At 46.9% G+C, this 18,506-nt stretch overlaps 1 protein-coding gene across 1 annotated transcript; it reads right to left on the reverse strand.

Moving 5' to 3' along the window:
* Positions 1 to 3,650: 3,650 nt before the first annotated feature.
* KLF11 (KLF transcription factor 11) lies at positions 3,651 to 18,266 on the reverse strand. Its single transcript, XM_066314814.1, has 4 exons — positions 18,160 to 18,266; positions 15,545 to 15,799; positions 8,519 to 9,512; positions 3,651 to 6,584 (listed from the first exon to the last, which is right to left on the reverse strand). The coding sequence occupies exons 1-4, from the start codon at positions 18,199 to 18,201 to the stop codon at positions 6,280 to 6,282; spliced, it is 1,596 nt and encodes a 531-aa protein (XP_066170911.1). The 5' UTR covers positions 18,202 to 18,266; the 3' UTR covers positions 3,651 to 6,279.
* Positions 18,267 to 18,506: the final 240 nt, after the last annotated feature.

Consider the following 18,506-nt stretch of genomic DNA (forward strand, 5'->3'; position numbering starts at 1 on the left):
CAGAGCTTCTCTCTCTCAGGAGACTGCCCCAGGTAACAGCTCTACAACCCATTTGAGACTGTCCTAAAGGAAAGCTTAAGTATTCACAATTACAGAAATAGACTAATTAAAAAGAACCCCTAAACTGAACATACTGTTAGGCTGCAAAAAAATCTCTCTCTACTGAACACAGCAAAGCAGCACTGAGCTGCTTTATAAAATGAGCTGCTAAAATAACCAAGAGACAAGCACATTTCTGTACTTGGAACAAATGTGCAGTGGGTTTCACAGATAACCTTTTCAGCATCACCAACAGAAAAGGAGCTGCAGAGACACAGGCAGGTCCATAAAGGAGTGATATAGCTGGGACAGTCACTGCACCTGGGAAAAGGTGCAAGAAAGAAGTTTGGGGATGCAAGGAGGGACCTCAAACTATGGTATGGTCTTGCAGGCTTTCTCTGTGCCATAAAATGATGTGTGCTCAGCACTGAGCTCAGACACAGAGCCAGCCAGCAGAGACAGCTCACAGCCATCTGTCTGATTCTCACACCATGCCGAACAGGATGGTGGTACCCAACCAGGTTCCCAGTCTGCCCAAGAATTGATGGGGACTGTGCTCCTCCCTGTGTGTCAAACCCAGCAGCATGCCCAAGCAGGACAGTGGCAGTGGGGCTGGTGCCTAGGAAGCCACAACTACAGTTTAATTACCTGGTGTCCACCTAACTCTGCTTCTGGTCCATCCTTTGCTCACAGAAAATAGGACACTAGATCATTTGTAGGTAAATAATATGGAAGCAGTAGCTGCGCCCATGACAGATTTTAAGAGAAACTTCTTGAATTAATGGGTTTTTTTCAAAAAAGGGACAACTGCACTATAGAGATCACTTTCCCACATCTCAGGGAGTGAATGCTGACATCCAACCAGCTGAATTATTGGAAAGTTTGTTTTCTTTTCATGGTATTTCTCTGTAACACCATCAAATCACAACTGCTTGAAGGACAAAAAATTACTCAGCTTGCCAGTACCTCTTGCCCGAGAAACACTTTGCTGGAATTAAGCAGGGTTCTGGAGAGTCTCTTATTCATCATTTTGGAAACTACGCTCCTGTTCAATACCTGCAGCATAAGACAGGATAGCTGATGATGGCCTTTGAGCTGACACCATTAATCTCCATTAATAAACCAGCAAAAGGCTATTATTTTTAAACCAAATCACTACATCATTCATCTAACAAAGACAAATGCCACATGCTGCATTTTGCACTAGTCCAAAAGGAGCAAGAGATCTTTGCTGAAACAGAGCCTCTGCCCCAGCAAGGGGGGCAGCAAGGAGGGCACAGACCTGGAGCTGTGCCACAGGAACCTCATGGAGTTACTCACCACATTTGCCAGCTGCCTGGCACAGACCACATCTACAGCAGGGTTCCCCCCCAACCTCACTTTGGACACAGGACATGGCAATTATTTTCACAGGGTGGATTAATCTGGGTAGTGATAACCAAGAGAAAAGTCACTCTGAACTCAAGAGATGCCACAAGACAGACAACTAAACCTAAGGGAGTTTCCCATCTGGGAATTCTTCCCATCGAGGGACAAACTCTCCCAGGAAAGGGTACGCTCCAGCTTCAAGTCTTCTGCATGTTTTAAGATGTGCCCATTGCCTTCTGCACACATCAGCACATAAAAGTCATCCATTTCCTTCTACACCTGAGGACTGAAGCAGAAAATGAGGAAGGCTGCCCTTGACAGAGGATCCCAGGACAGCCTGGACTGTAGATGTGGCTGAGGCTTTGCAGCTTCCTCCTGGACTGTCTCACCATTTCCTCAGCCTGCTGGCTTTTGAGTCATGATTTACTCTTGCTGCAGACATGGAAGCAATTTGCCTTCTTACAGCCAGAGCCTGCCTGCCTCAAGCTGCTTTTCCAGCTGTGAATGGAAGGTAAACAGGCAGATGGGCTCACAGATTAAACTTCAAAACCAGTCAGAAGATTTATCCCTGCAGATAACTCAAGCCAGAGGCAACCCTGGGGCAGGACTCAGCTCATGAGGTGACAGATGAAGGATGTTGAGTCCCGCTTTCACAGGTGGAAAGTTAGCCAGAGCTTTGGCCTCAGCTGGAGGAGTACACCAAGCGTGCAACCACCCTGCAGCACAGGCCACCGCTGCAGCATCAGAATGGATTCACTCATCCAGCGTCCAGACTTCAAGAGAATCAGTGCTCATTGACTTGAAAGACAACTCAGGCTGCTGCTCAGCCCAAGGTTTGGCTGTACAACCACACAGGGTGGTGTGTGTAACAAGCAATGCCACTCTGACTGCAAGATGAAGCATTAAGCCAATACACGTTTGAGCACAAACCAATTGTCCTTTAGAAAATTATTCCTTTTCATGGACTTAGAATGACTTCAAGCCAGAAAGGCTTGCCCTCAACAATGCTTGTGTCAGCAAAGGGGTAGTTGTAAAGTCTTCCTTGTATGCAGGCTGTTTTCTCTCACTGGATGAAGCTGTTCCAGACTCCAGCCCCATTAGCATGTGGACTGAGTGCATCTCCTGGCTCAGAGAACAGCTCAGATCACATCTTGGGTCTAAGGAAAAGCAGAAAGGTGAGCACAGACTGTGAAATCCATTGCCATGTTTCACATAAACAAAGCCAGGGAAGCAAAAATCAGCAAACAAGTATTCTTAGGGATACAACTGGATGCTCAGAAAAATCTTCCTTTAAAAATAGTAGTAGGGACAGGTAGGACACCTTCCCCTGGGAGACAAAAGCATTGTGGCAACCTGCAGCGCCCAGTGGCTGAAGTTTGTGCTGTTCTGCCAGAGCATTAAAACTGCACCTAAGCTTTCCCTTCCAGTTGTTCTCCTGAGGGGGAAGCAGAACCATCCATGAGATCTCTTTTCACCTTCCTCACACTTGGCAAGAACAACGTGCTCTTCTGTGGACAAAGCCTCGAGTCACCACTCCCAGGTCATTCCCTGAGAGGGCTCTGCCTGCAGAGACTGAGCCACCTTTGCAGTGAAAGGCTGAGACAAAAAGCTGGAATCATTACACCTTCACCCTTTCTGCTGGAAATAAACATTTCTGCAGTTCAGGAACTGGTCAGAGGGGAACAGCAGAGGGAAGCAGCATAAAAATGTAAGCAGTTGCTGCTGCTGTCATCATCACTGGGCACCTCCTTCCCAGCTGAGACTGAGAGGTAACACCCAGCCTGCCAGAGCCACTTCCCACCAGAGCGGGAAGAACTGGGGCTAGCACAGCCATCTTTTGAGTTAAATTCTCATCTCTGCCTTTTTTCCAACATTCACTCCATGTACAGCTGGTGACACCAATAGCACCCAGCACAACCCTTCAGCTGACAGCTGCTGGAGGCCGGGCTGGAAGTGGTGAGGAGCTGGGAACTCTTGTTCCCAGAGAGAAGACCCAAGGCCTGGTGGGGGTGTGCACTTTCTACCAAAACCACGAGTCGAGTGGTGTAAAATCATCAATGACTGAGCACTGGTCAATTTACAACAGGATCTAAAAAATGCTGCCTTTACAGTTAAGTGTATTAGCAAGCCCCAAAGTCTTCCACTGGCCTAGACACACAATCTAATCCTGAAGGATTTACATAGTTCTGGAATGGACGCCTATGAAACCTGAAAATCCATGATTTTTTATGACTTAAAACCAGTCACGTTACATACATTTTATTTAATAAAAGTTAAAAACACGTACAAAAATGCAGTTCCATTTCCTTAAAATATAGGCTCAAAATAAAAAGACTGAACAGTAGAGTTCAGGCAGTAAAGTGCAAAGACAGCAGCTATGCCAGTCATGCTTAATCCATAAACAACCCTTACACAGCAGGAATGAACAGACAGAGCAGACACAGCCACACCGCGGCACAGCTATTCACGCACATCCACAGGAGAGTGATCCACACATCCCAGAACAGGCTGCAGGAATTGCAGACCAGGTACACCCAAACAAGGAAGGAGCAGTTGCTTTTCCACATCGTTACACACATACATGACATACTTTTTAAAAGTCTGTGTTCTCCAGTCCACCATTTCCCCCCCACCCCGTAATGCAACAAACATGACAATTTATATAATTATGACACGAGTTTCCAAACTGTTTTCTCAGATGAGCACCATAAATGGTCAGTCTGTAAAAAAATGAAGTGCTAAACTGGCTACTAAACTGAGACAGGACATGCTTCCCCTGGTTAAAAGCATGCAAAAACAGCATTCAAAAGCCAGACTTCTAAGGGATTTCTGAGGGAAAAAATTCAAAAAAGTAAGAGCAGCAACATCTCTTCGTTCACCACAGAAACTTGGAAAACTGGGTAACAACAGAGAACAGCAACACCACAAGGATCCACTTCACCAGGAAAAGAGGTTTCAACTGAGCCCTTTGGAGAGTCCAAAGCAAGGTCCACACACATGCTCACTGGCATGTACACTGGGGTCAGTGGGATTACAGCATGTGTCAGTGAACAGGGTGTAGGCCTTTATAGTTCAGGCACAAAAACTTCAGTACACTTAGCACAATACTCCAATTTAGTGCAGCTTGAAAACTTACTACTGTTAATTATAGCTATAGACTTTAGTGTAAAAAATAATGACATAATCTCCTTTAACTGAAACAGGTCTCTGCCGATTTCAGGAAAGTGCCAGTTGAGGTCAGCAACTCAGCACTTACATAAATGAGATCCATGCTTTGCCCACACTGGGAAGCAAGACCAGCATTTCAGAACAAAGCAGTAAAAGAAAGAGAGTGCATTCCTAGTTATCCACAGTTGACGCATAGAGAAAAAAGAATCCTCAGTGCTCAGCTAAGCTTCAGTGCAGGAGTGGCTGAAGGGAGAAGAGTCCAGAAGGAATAAGCACTCCAGAAATATTTCATTCAGTGGGGGAGCTGTCTCCCAGCAAAACACCTGGTGCTTTGCTCTACTGTCAGCTCTGCTACAGCACATACACACTCCTCCTGCACCACGGGAATGGAGCAGTCCGATTGTGCTGTGGGCATTTTGTTGCTCACACCGAGCTATTACAGCACAGTGCTCCTGCAGCCATTGGTTCTGTTTCTTAACTATCATTACACTTTTGTGCAAAAGAAAATCCACTCAACAGGGAGAGTGTATTGTTTAATAGAAAAGGGTGGTTTCATACAAAGTACTGTGGAGTATAAGGCCACATGAAGAGCATCATCAAGTTGACATGGTGGCTATTACTTAACTCAAGACACAATTAGTACTTCCTCTGGTGCATTGATACAGTTAAAAGAAAGCCTTGAACAATTTCCTATAAGGTGCACAAGCATCCACAATACAAAAAAACCCTTTCTTTCTCTTCTACTCAAAAAAATATAAAGAGAGACCCACTAATTTTTCATGGGCTACCTTACCATTTTTGCATTTTTCAGTTGATTTTGATATGTTGGTTTAGTAGGACCAAAAATAAAGCATAATTATTAGTGTCAAAATTTCAGTGTTTGTGCTTCTACCTTCATCAGAGCAGTCATGCTCCTCCAAACTTTTAGTGGAGGCTCCAGTGGAGTGTGGACTCAGGAATGCATCTACCAACAGCCACATCGGCTTCTACTTGCAAAGGGTATGAATTAATAAAATGCTGAGAATTTCAGCACTTGTATTCTCAAATAAGGTCATTCTGGATTGGTTTGCTTTAAAAATGACTGACTTACTCTGATCTCCAGTGTACCAGCATAAGGTGGGTGCAAGAGCACTGGGGCCATTGTAGGATCAGGATTTGCAAGTGTGAAAACACCAACCAGTATGAGTAATCAAATAGTAAGTGTTTACAAAACACTCTGAATGCAATAGTTCAGGTTTACTGAAAAAGAGTTTCCAAAACTCTGGGGTCTCATCCAGCACAGCCCTACTAATGCAAGTAATTTGCCTGCATAACAAGACCGAAATTAACAAATACAAAATATATTTGGTATAGAAAATAGTACTATAAAAATTAAAAAACCATCCTGTTTTACTGTCCATCAAAATATTAACAGCAAGCATCACAAGTAACTTTTTTTAACCTATTGCCAAAATAATTTCCAAGGAGTTCTACTTTCCTGAAGTGCTGGTGATTGCAATTGCCCAAGTACTGAAAAAAACAAACAGGGAAGGGACGAAGAAATATGATAGATTTCTCACATAGCACTATCAACAGAGGACCTAAACTGCAGGAAACTAAAGCACACACAAACATGGGGAAAACAAAAGCCATTGCCCATTCTGCTGTTGCCATCGGAGCTCTTCCTGATCTTCAGAAACTTTGCAGGGAAGGCGCTTCTTCACTCTAGCCCTGGCAGACAGGTGATGGCACGGGGATGAGCATACTCAGAGCGCTGCCGCTCTTGGGTTTCTCTGCTGTGGCAATTCTGCTGAGTTTGCCAACCTCTGTCTGCCAGCTGGGGGTCTTCTTGGTGGTCATGTGGCGGCGGGTGTGCTTGGTCAGGTGGTCGCTGCGCATGAAGCGGCGCTCGCACACCGGGCAGGAGAACTTCTTCTCCCCCGTGTGCGTCCTGCGGTGCCGCGACAGTTCATCCGAGCGGGCAAACTTCTTGTCACAGCCGTCCCAGTTGCAGCTGAAAGGTTTTTCTCCTGCAGGACACGAAGGAAGCACGTGTTACATTGATAAGACTGCAGTGCAGCTTCTCAAAAAAGCTAATTTAAAATCTGCCCTGCAAAAACCAGTGAGTTCCACAGAACTGCTCGTCACTGCACTCAGTGTAAGATTGAGCTGAAGTTCTGTTCCAGAGAAACATAATAGGTATCAGTTCTGCTTATTTCCTCATATTTCTCTTTAAGTGCTCCTTAATCAAGCCTGGTTTTTCAGTTGTCCAAAGTCCCAGTTTAAAGAAATAGAGCCTTCTTAAACCTGCCTTATCTGCTGACTGAAGTAGAAGCAAGCTCCTGTCCCCATCCCCATGTATCCACATCTCTCTGGCTGCAGCACGTCATCCACAAAGACTGTGGGCAAACAGGAAGCCAGGAATGGAGCCTCAGGGTCCTGCTGCTCCAGTGATCCAGTCTCACACACAAACACACACCAGGGAACACTCCTGAGGCAAAGCCTGTCCTGCCAGCCCCCCACAGACCAGCAATGGCAGCAGTCAGCACGGCTGCCTACATCAGCTGCTGCTCATCCTGGGCCACTGCTGAACATCCCACCTGTCCTGAACAACCACAACTGCAACTCCCATAGAGCTCCAGATGAACATCTATCACGTGGCCCAAAATTATGAGGACACTTTGGAGCAGAAGAGAAGGGACTCACAGAAAGGAAGCCCCACAGGAATGTTCTTACTTCAGGTATTGAGAGTAAAGTCTGTGTCTGCCAGATGTGCTATCATCTAGCTAGTCAACATGCAGGGAAAAGGCAGAACAAGCTGAACTACTCTTCCTCCTGACCCTGTAATGGGAAGTGGCTAGTGAGGGGTCAGTGCGTTTCACCTGCCATTGATGTCTTAATCATGATACAGGGACACACACAGGCTCCCTATGGATCAGCAGCCATGTGCACAAAGCAAGGCACTTGCTGATAGTCTGTTTATCCTGGAGCATGACTTTAATTCAAGAGCCTCTCAAGCCAGAAGCAGAAGCATCATGCTACCTCTGAACTATGGTTTACAAGAATTATCAGCTTCATGTAGAGGTTAAGCTCTTTCCCCAAAGGAACTGTAATGACAAGCTGCCAAACTAATGCAAATCCCATCATGCAAGCTGACATCCAATAAACCAGTGACTGTGGGGTAACAGCAGGTAGGAGAAAAGAGTCAAAGAAAACCAAAAATAGACAGAACTATTTTATACCAATCTCCCACTACGCCTATTCTTCAACATCAAAAATAATCCCTGAGAACTCAAAGTTAGTTTTAATTTAACAAGATCCTGGAACTAGAAAAAGGGTAAGTAAAACAGATGTAGACTGTTTCCACATTGACCCAATTTATGGAGCAAATCAGTTATATTAATTACAATTAAATTTAATTTACCTTTAGAATTCCCCTTCTGTAACTTAATAAACTGTTAAATTCCTGCAGGAGCTCTACTTCCTAATACAGCCCAAATCTCAATGCATTCCCATTTAGCCTAACAAAACTCTGGGGAACAAAGGAAAAAAAAAAAAAAAAGCTATTTATGAGCTGCTCTTTTCTTTTATTCATGTAACAACTAAGACCAACTACCTGTACTGTGTTTTGCTTACACCAAACCTCTCCATGCTCCAAAACAAGGGACTCACACAATTCATCTCAATCTAGTCCAGGTGGCAGGATTCCACTTAGATCTAAACACACACACAGATAGCAAAGCTTCACTCCAACTAAAGCCTGTGAAATTCAGCTAACACTACAGGGTCAGCTGAGGTCTCAGAACAAAGTATGTCTTGTTTCGTTTGTCCATGGAGAATAAACATTCCTTCCATCCCCAAGATGAGCTTCCCCATCACCTGCTTCTTCCCTTTCCCAAACGCCCCCTGTAAAAAAACGTGCATTTCAGCACCCCAACAGAAGGCAGAGCCCTCTTGTACGCACCAGTGTGAGTACGAAGGTGGGCTTTGAGGTGGGAACTTTTGAAATAGGTTTTCTTGCACCCGGGGAAGTCACAGACGTAATTCCTCCGCCTGGAGAAGTCCATCTGGGGGGCACAGGTCTGACCAGAGGCGATGAACACGGGAGCAGGGGCGAGGGGCAGTAACTTGGTGCTGCCAACAGTGACCACGGTCTGTGGGCACTGCGGTGTCTGTGTGACAGCGGGCTGTGGAAGAACCAGCATGACAGTCCCCTGAGGCACAGAAGGTCCCATGAGCACAGGCTGGGAGAGCGGGGCTGTCTGCGGTAAAATAGGTTTCATGGGAGTTGAGAGTGCTGGAGTTGAAGGCTTGACATAGGCATTGATCATGCTGCTTTGTCCATTTAAAGGGATCATCTGACAGAGAACCTGGGGATTTGAGACAGGGGCAAGTGTCACTGGGGTAGCTCTTTTTTGCAAGTCATTCTCACAATTCTTTGGTAAGTGGGTCTGCGGTGAAACAGGCCGGACTGGTAGTTGCCCTTTATTGGTCACAATATCACTGGAGTCATGTGCATAAGGCTGATGTACTGGAGAGGTTTTGTTGATTAAATCATCCACAGCACACGTGTCCTGTGGCAGTCTGGAATGTTTTCGGTCATCCGCTCCACACCAGTCTCTAGAAGTGCTGTAGCCTGAAGTTACCTTTGTTTGCTCTTGCACAGCAGGAATGTGATGGTAAGCAGAACTATCACCTGTATGACGAATGACACTTGTTGCCATGGCCCTGCAAGGCTGAGGTACAGAGGATTCAGAGATCACTGGCTTCTGACTGCACTGTTGCCCCACGCTGAGAACAGATGGCTTGGTTATGGGAGAGGCACTGGTCGCGGATGTGACTGAGCAGGCAGCTGTATTTGCCATGACAGTCCTTGGTTTGGAGTAAGTGACTTGTGAGGACAGGAGCGTGGCTGCAGACATCTCAACCAAGTCAGGGCTGTGCGGAGGGGTCATGCACTGCAAAAAGAACCCACACCAGTGTGGATCAGTATAATTCCATAGCACAGTTTTCCCCTATCTTTACTCTGAAAAATAAAATTACATGCTCTCTCCCAGAATCTCAGAATGTGCCTCTTAAGGCAAACTGAATAAAGTATGCTGCTGAAGCTCACTCATCCTCCACCCCTAGATGGATGGGAAGGAGAATTAGAAAAAGGTAAAACCTATGGGTTGAGATAAGAACAAGTTAATAATTCAGATACAGGAAAATACAATAATAAAATATGAATTGTAATAAAAAGGCAGATAAAAAGAAAGAGAGAGAAACAAAGCCCAAGAGAAAGAAATGATGCACAGTACAACTGCTCGTCAATCACATGGCCTCACCCCATGCAGTGATCACCCCTTTCTGGCCAACTCCTCCCATTTTATACACTGAACACGATGCTCTATGGTATGGAACATCCCTTTGGCCAGTTTGGTCAGTAGTGTCCTGGCCATGCTCTCTCACAGCTTCTCCTCCTCACTGGCAGAGAAGGACACTGAGAAGTCATTGGCTTAACTATTGCTGAGCAGTGCCTACTCTCAAACATCAGTGTGTTACCTGCATCATCCTCATCTTAAATCCCACAGCATTGTAGCAGCTACTCGGAATAATATTAACTCTACCCCAGCTGGAAACAGGACAATATCCACCCCATATTCTATGCCATTTACATCACACCCACACTTTCCAATACATCCCAATTAACCACCATTATTTTTCCTGTCTTTTGATACAGGTATCATTCCCTTAGTCTATGGGCCATCCCTCTAAAGCATCTCTTGAGTTCATTCACACATCACTTTGGGCTCCAATTCACAGCAGTTCTTCAGGGCAGGAAAGATGGTGTGTGGTGTTGAATTCCTGCCTACTGAAGTCAGTTCTCACTCCATCACTACTGTGTTTGTCCAGTTTCATCAGTTTGTTCTTCCTTAACCTAGATGATTCCTACTCTAATACCCTTGATGTTGCATGTAGCCAGCTCAGCAGTGGTGACATGAGTGTTAATGGCAATTAACATCATACAATCCAAATCACTGGCTATTCTCACACAGAACCAGATCCCCTGGAAGGAAACTTTGGATTTCCCTATCCTCCCACATTACCCACCAAGTGCACCCAGGTCCCTGAGCAAAAGCAATCCCATGGATGGGTTTGTCATTGCCTGATGCAGGGATAACTCAGATTGTTTTCCCCAGAAGCATTTTTTGTGTGCACTACAGGGACTTTATCCCCTTCTCCACTATGTAAAAGTTTTACCTGAGCACAGCTGGCCCAGCTGGCAGAGTCTCTAGTGCTGACTGCCCAGGTGGCCTTTGCTAAATGTGTATCCCACTGCCTGAAGGTCCTACCACCCATTGTTCTCAGTAACAGTCTGTTCTATCATTCAATTTTCCTGGAGACTGGCATATGATAGGGAATATGATAAACCCACACAACACCATGCTCCTCAACCCAGGTGTCTGTGAGGTTGTTTTGGAAATGAGTCCTGTCTGGCTGAATTCTTTTTGGGATGCCATGTTGCCATAAGACTCGCTTTCCAAGGCCCAGGACAGTATTCCAGGTGGTGGCATGAGGCACGGAATGTTTCCAGTTATCTGGTGGTTGCTTCCACCATCAAAGCATATGGTGCTTGCCTTGGTGGGTTTGTGGGAGTCTGATAAGAGTCCATCTGCCATACTTATATTTCAACCATTGTCCTCCACAACAAAGAGGCTTTAACTGCTCAGCTTCAATAACTGAAGTGTATGTTTCACAACGACAGATAGCCCTAGTATAGTGTCCATAGTTAAATCCACCCCTCGATCATCCCCCATCTACGTGTCGCATTTCTTCCTTGATAGCCTCAGATGTCATGGGCTCATCAAGCAATAAACAATTGGCTCTTGTGAATCTTGCCAATCCAGATCCACCTGAGCACTTCAATCTTAGAAGCCTGATCCACCTGTTGGTTGTTGGGAAGTTCCTTGGTGGCCCAACTCTTGGGTACATGAGCATCCATGTGACGTACCTTCACAACCAGGGCCTCCACCCAGGCAGCAGTATCTTGCCACAAGGCAGCAGCCCAGATGGGTTTACCTCTGCTCTGCTTCCATCACTGCAACCACCACCACAGGGCATTTGCCACCACCCATGAATCAGTACAGAGATAAAGCACTGGCTGTTTTTCTTGTTCAGCAGTGTTTAAAGCCAATTTTCATCTCTGCGAAGTAATTCAATTTACCTTCTCCTTCAGCAGTTTCTGTAATTTTTTGTAGGATATGCCATACAGGGACTTTCTGTCTTCAATGCTTTTGTACAATACAGCAGGAATCATCAAACACAGCATATTGTTTCTCATTTTTTGGTAACTTATTATACAATAGAGTCTCTTCAGCACATGTCACCTGCTCATCAGGTGGCATCCAGGAACCTGCCATCTTGCCAGCCGCAGAAGTCTTGAAAGTAATCATGATGACTGAGGTTTCCTATTTGAGCCCCTAGTGTGATCAGCAAGACCCACTTATTCCATATAACACCAGCTACATGATGTGTAGGAGAACCATCCTTTGCATATCCAGTCCAGCACCAAAAATCAGGATGCCAGGGGGAGCTGTGCTTCAGTACCAAGCACTCCCACAGCAGCTGGAACCTCTTTGTAAGCTGCCCACATCTCTTTTACAGCTGGAATATAGTGGGGTTCAGATCCTCTGTACCCCCAACTCCAAAACCCTAGAGGCTGACCCAATTCTCCCCTGGTGCTTTCTGCCACGGGTTCCATGCAGGGCCATCTTCCTTGGTGTAGAGCACATTTTTTGTATCTTGTCCTGCCTCGACTGGCCCAAGGGTTGGGGCAGAGTTAATTTTCTGCATGAATGATCTCCTGTTTAATTAGTTCAAAGGCTTGTTGTTCAGGGCCCCATTTGAAATCATTCTTCTTCGGGGTCACTTGACAGAGAAGGCTGACAATCAGACTGTAATTTGGAATGTCCATTCTCCAAAAACCCACAACGCCTAAGAAAGCTTGGGTTTTTCTTACTAGTTGATAAAAACATAGGTGTTGTTTTGCTGATCAAATCCACTGGGATCTGATGACATCCACCTTACTACTTTGCTCTTAAAAACTGGATCTCCTGTGCAGGTTCCTGGACCTTACTCTGTTTTATGGCAGCTTTCAGAGAGATTTGGACTATTTTCTTCCCTTTCTCAAAAACTTCTGCTGCTGTATTGCCCACATTGCTATCATCAATATACTGCAGGTGTTCCAGAACCAGATCAGTCTATGACAAATGGTCCAAATTTTTGCCACATGCATCGGGCACACTGACATCATCTGGATCTGTGGGTGACCGTGCCTTTCTCATGTCATCATAAACCCCCTCTGGTACAGCTAATTCCCTAGTGTACCAGATATCTCTCCCCACAGCAGCCCACCTGCCTGGGTGACATAATCTCTTTCCTGAAGGGATACCCTTCCTCCACACTTGACCAAGCTGTCTCAGCTGCAGACTTGTATCATTTTTCCAATCGTCTCATCAATGCTCTCTTCCCTAGGCAGCTATCCCAACTGCTTGGCTACCCTATCTCCTAATTCCAGGCTACTAGTCCCACTGGAGCAGCCAGGTGGTAATGTGCACACTTGGAAAGCAGCTGAAACCTCTTCAAATATCCCACAGATCTCTCAGGGCAGCTATTGAGTGATTACCTCTTATTCCATCCAGTTTCTGTGGTGGCCCTGCTTCATCCTCCTTTACTAAATGAGCTGAATTTCGTGTCCATTTCTTCTTGTGTACAAAGACAACTGATAATAGCACGAGCTCATCCTCTGGCTCAGCTGCATCATCCCTTGCTGGGGTCTGAGTAGTCACACTGCATGATGCCAGGGTCTGAGCAGCCACAAACAGTTGCTTAACCCTAAACAGGAACATGAACCACATTCACAGTTCCTGGTCATTCACAGACCTGGTTTCAGCATCCCAAGGATATTCAAAATTTCCAAAATTCCCATGCCTGAAGAAGAAGGGGAAGACTGTGTGTGTCTTCTACACAGGCTGGCTCTCCAAGGCAAAAAGGCCACAAAAGGTGTATTAGCAGTTTCTAAGAGATGGTTCCCCAAGTACAGAGGTGATGAGAGTATGAAAACGAGATTAGTTTCACGGCCAGCAGTTCTCTATCATAATCCACTCTTATGAAGTACAATAAAATGATAAACTTAGCCCAGCCCCCAGAGATGATACCACAACACTAGGGGGAACATACACATCAAGGAAATTGTTACATAACAAAACAACTCTGATAGCAAATAACTCAACACTATGATTAACAACTAATAAACTAACAAGATGAATCCCGATAACAAATTTGTTTCAACATGGTCTGATCAGATCTGTCATGGAGGAGAATCAGAAAGATAAAATTCATATGTTGACAGAAGATCAAGTTAATAATTGAAATAAAGTAAAATATAATAACAACAATTGTAATTATTATAACAGGGAGATACCAAAAAGAGAGAGAGCAATAAATCCCAGGAGAAACAAGTAGTACACAGTACAATTGCTCACCACCCACTAACCAATGCCCAGGTCCTTCCCAACATCACTGGTCATTCCAGTTTTTACGCTGGGCATGACACTCTGTGGTATGGAATATCCCTCTGGCCAGTTCAGATCACTTGCTCTGGTCATGCTACTTCCCAGCTTCCTGTGCACCTCCTCATTGGCAGGGCATGGGAATCTGAAAAATCCTTGACCTGGGGTAAGCACTGCTCAGCAACAACTAGAACATCAGTCTGTTACCAGCATTATTCCCATTCTAAATCAAAAACACAGCACTCACTCCGCCAGCTACTAGGAAGAAAATTAACTCTATCCTAGTCAACACCACAACACTACACTGCCTTATCTCATCGTCATTCTGATTATGCCCAAAAGCATATTAATAAAAGGAAGGCAATAAGGCAGCTGTAAACCTGCATAAAACACTGCAAGTATACTCACTGCACCACAAAAAAGTCTGTCATTCCTTTCTCCTCAGCAATGGGGAGAGCTGTAAGACACGATGAGCCGAATAAACAGACACAATAGACTCTACCTTTCCATTTCAAGCTCCCAGCAAGCCCTAGATCTTTTCTCAATGATTACCTCATCATCTCATGGCTACTTTTTAGATAAAGACAAATGAAACTGCCCTGTCCCTTCTTATTCAGCCATTTGTCTCCATGCTGCCCTCCTGCATCACCTCTCCTTCCTCCTTTACCACTGAAAGGTATCTCCTCTGCTGCTCAAGAGACAGTGTCAACACTGAGCAACAGGAGTTATGGCACCTGCTTGTCAGGCTGCTCTTATATCAGCCTCTTTCCTCTATTATTCCCCTTTTTCCTGGCAACTGCATTCTAGAAGCCTACTGGTTGAAATGGGCCTTAACCATCTAAAACCTTAATGACACCAAAGCCCTTTTTTCATACCTACTTTTGTTGCAACATAAATTGAAACAAAAGAAAAATAAATTGGATTCAACCAACATTAGTCAGCTGGAGTAGACCAATGTCTGGAGAAATAACAGACTACATGTATAAACACATAGCACAGAAACTAATTAAATTGCCTATTTCATAATGGTAATGTGTACTTTCTCTTACAATGACCAGTGAAGCATAATGCCATCAAAGGCCTTTTTTTATACAGTGCTTGCAGTGATGCCAAATCACCAAGGCTCACTCTGCCATTCTTACTCAAAGTGCTCCAAGAAACCTACAACAGCCATCTCGACATCCCTGTCAAATCCAATAACCTGTCAGCAAGGCGTTCACACCTATATTTTACAAAAGCCTATATATTTGCTAAACCAGAGACAGCAAAAAAACCAAACTCAGCATGCTCACCTCCCTACTCTGTGCACACACAGAGCACAGGCTGTGACAAAGGAACATCTGAGCAAGCCTGTTTTTTCCAGCCAAGTTAAAGCATTGCAGGGATGTGACATCCAGGTGTAGGGCACATTTATTTTGTGTTCCCATTTTTCTTACCAGTGTCGATAGATAGTCCTTTGGTAATTCAGCCGTAGCCTCGGCGTGCATTGTGAAATCCCCAGAATCCGAGAAGGGCGTGAGGGGCCTTATCTTTAATATGTCACCTTTCTGCAATCTTTGACCCCAGGAGCTCATACAAACAAGGGCCTCAACAGCTTCAATGTCGTTCTGCTCCAAGGTGCTGCAGGTAGACCTTTCACTGTCATGACGCTGCCGTTCACGGAGAGACTCATAGATGTCCACAATGTCAACCTGAGTGTAAGTGGATTACTGGCTATTAGGACAAGTCAGAATACAAAGCTGCCACCACCCACACACTGTCTGCTCACAATGAAGGTCAACTGAAACAGATCCCATGCCCATGGCAAGACTTTTACCAACCGGATCAACTCTCACTCTCCCCCCAGCACCTGCTCTCCACAGTCCCTTCTCAAAAAAAAGGAAAAAAGGAAAAAAAAGTAGTGATTTTTCCAGGAACAGAACAGATACATGCATGGCTTACCTTTCCAAGTTTACTTCCCTGGACCACACTGCTCTGAACAAACATATCCCATGCTTGCATACAAGCAAAAAAGAGCAGAACCCTGACTTCCAGCCTTGTTTAGACAAGGCTGTTTCCTGAATCCAAAAGACTATTCGGCACTAATCTCTTTCTGGAAACATTTAGAAGACAAATTTCAGCTTCCAGTACGATGCTTTAAGGTTTGATCATTGACTTGGAGTACTGTACATCACAAAAGAATTTTAATCTTATTTTTAATAGGGAAGCCAGGATGGGGAAAAGATGGAAGGAAAATAGTCTTCCAAGTGCAGAGGGAACTGTTTGCATTGCACTTTAGAAAGGTCTGATACTACATAGGTATCTAAAATGCACTCTGAGTAACATGAAGACAATCATACTGATTTGTTTCCAATTGCAAGCATCACAGACTATTTGTGTGTGCACATGTACACATGCAAAACACTTGACTTCTCTGCAAAAGAATATCCAAACTTCACAAAGCTCTCACAGTGCTTGGCAGTGGCTCCAAAAGGTGTGCTAGTCTAATGGGTTATCACTCACATGCCAGCTCAGTCTCAGCTAGGCATCCAGACTCTTCCAGTCTTTAGACACACCAACTGACTTGAAGGCTGGGATTCAGAAGCGTGGACCAAGCCTCTTGAGCCTATTGCTGTTACACAGAGTGCTTCTATACTGCAGGAAAAAGGTTTTAACTCAAAAGGCAACACCACACCATTGGCATGGCCTCAAGCCCTAGAAGGAATTCTACTCACTGGGTGACAGCACATAACTCATTAACAAAACCCACTGATTTAGTGTAAGTAATGTGGGATGATCCTTATTCAACAGTGTCACAAAGATGTAAAGCTTTGTTTACACTCTAGGGATGTGCAGGCAAACATTCTAAACCTAATGGATCAAAAATGTTGCTACTGCACTCACAGAGGACTTTCATCTAAAACATGAGGTACCAGGTCATGATTCAGGGGCTGGAAGAAATAAAAGTGATTAACACCTTGGAGAGAGACTTCTAAGAATTTCCACTGAAAAACAATGAGAGGAAAACATGATGTGTGCCTGCAAGCCTGGACCTCAACCTCCTGTCACACCAGGGCATGCCAGGTGAGGCTCTGGACTGAGCCGAGTCTGCCAGTGTTCCTCCAAGTGCGCCTGCAAGCACCCAAGCCAGCAGGTTTAATTTTTCCAACCCTACGTTTCAGAAGAGCAGCTTTCCCTGAAAAAGCCTGGAAAAAAAAATGTGCCTCGCTTCCACAAAAAAAAAAAAAAAAAAAAAAAAAAAAAAATCCGAATCAGAAAGAAAAAACCAACCCGTCTCAAAAAAGGCTCTTTCTGCAGACGAGGGCTGCAGCCCGGGCTCCCCGGCTGCTGCCAGGGAAATGGCCAACCGCGCCGGGCGCCTGTCCTCACATCACCCCGCCGGGAACTACGTGCGCGGGATGCAGGCAGGATGGGGACGGGCAGGGACGTGCGGGGAGCGCGGGCTGCGGGCAGGATGGGGACGGGCAGGATGAGGACGCGCAGGGCGGCTCGCTGGCGGGAAGGATGGGGCAGGGAGATGCAGGCAGCGCGGGTCGCCCCCGGGCAGGATGGGGGCGGCGGGCACGGAGGCGCGGGCAGCGCGGGGAGCAGGCGGGCAGCGCCGCGGGGCAGCGCGGGTCCCTCCGCAGGGCAGAGCCTCCCGCCGGGGCCGCGTCCGCCCCCACCCGCTCCCCGCCCCACGGCGGCTGCCCCCGGCCGGGCGGTGCCACCGAGAGGAGGATGGCGCGAAAGGCAGCAGGAGGAGGAGAAGAGGGCGGAGGGCAGCTCCCACCCTGCCGCCGCCCCCGCACGGTCTGTGAGGGACGGCCGCCCCCCTTCCCCGCAGGTGACCGGAGCAACGCCCGCTTCTGAGGGCTCTGCCCTGGCGCAGCCGCCCCGTCCCCGCTGCCCAACCAAGCCGCTCCCCGCCGGGCGAGTAGCGGTCTCTGCCGAGGCGGCGACGGTCCCCGCACTCTGCCCGCCACCGAGCACGTGTCCGGGCTCTAGCGGCGCCGGCTACCCCCACCGCCCGCTCTTCCCTCCCTCCCTCAATCACGCCCCCGGTGCTCACCGCGGGTGCATCTCCCATGTCCGAGCAGGGCGAGCCGTGCATGGCGCGGCTCGGGCAGACGGCGTCGGCGGCAGTGCGCCCGGGGAGCGGCAGCGGCGGGAACGGCGCGCACACGGCGGCGGGAGCGGCACCCGGCAGCGCCGCCTCCTCCCGCCCCGCCCGCTGGGAGCGGCGCGGCCGCGCTGGGGGAGCGCTCCGAGCGCAGCCTGCGCCAAACGGCGCGGGGGGGGGACGGTCCCGGCCAATCAGCGCCCGCCGCGGCCCGCGCCCGGCCAATGAGCGGCGGCGGGCGGCGTGATCGCGGCGTGCCGGCGGGAAGGGCGGCGCGTGGGCACGGCCGGCGGGAA

The sequence above is a fragment of the Sylvia atricapilla genome, chromosome 3, assembly GCF_009819655.1.
Source record: "Sylvia atricapilla isolate bSylAtr1 chromosome 3, bSylAtr1.pri, whole genome shotgun sequence".
Taxonomy (NCBI): Eukaryota; Metazoa; Chordata; class Aves; order Passeriformes; family Sylviidae; genus Sylvia; species Sylvia atricapilla.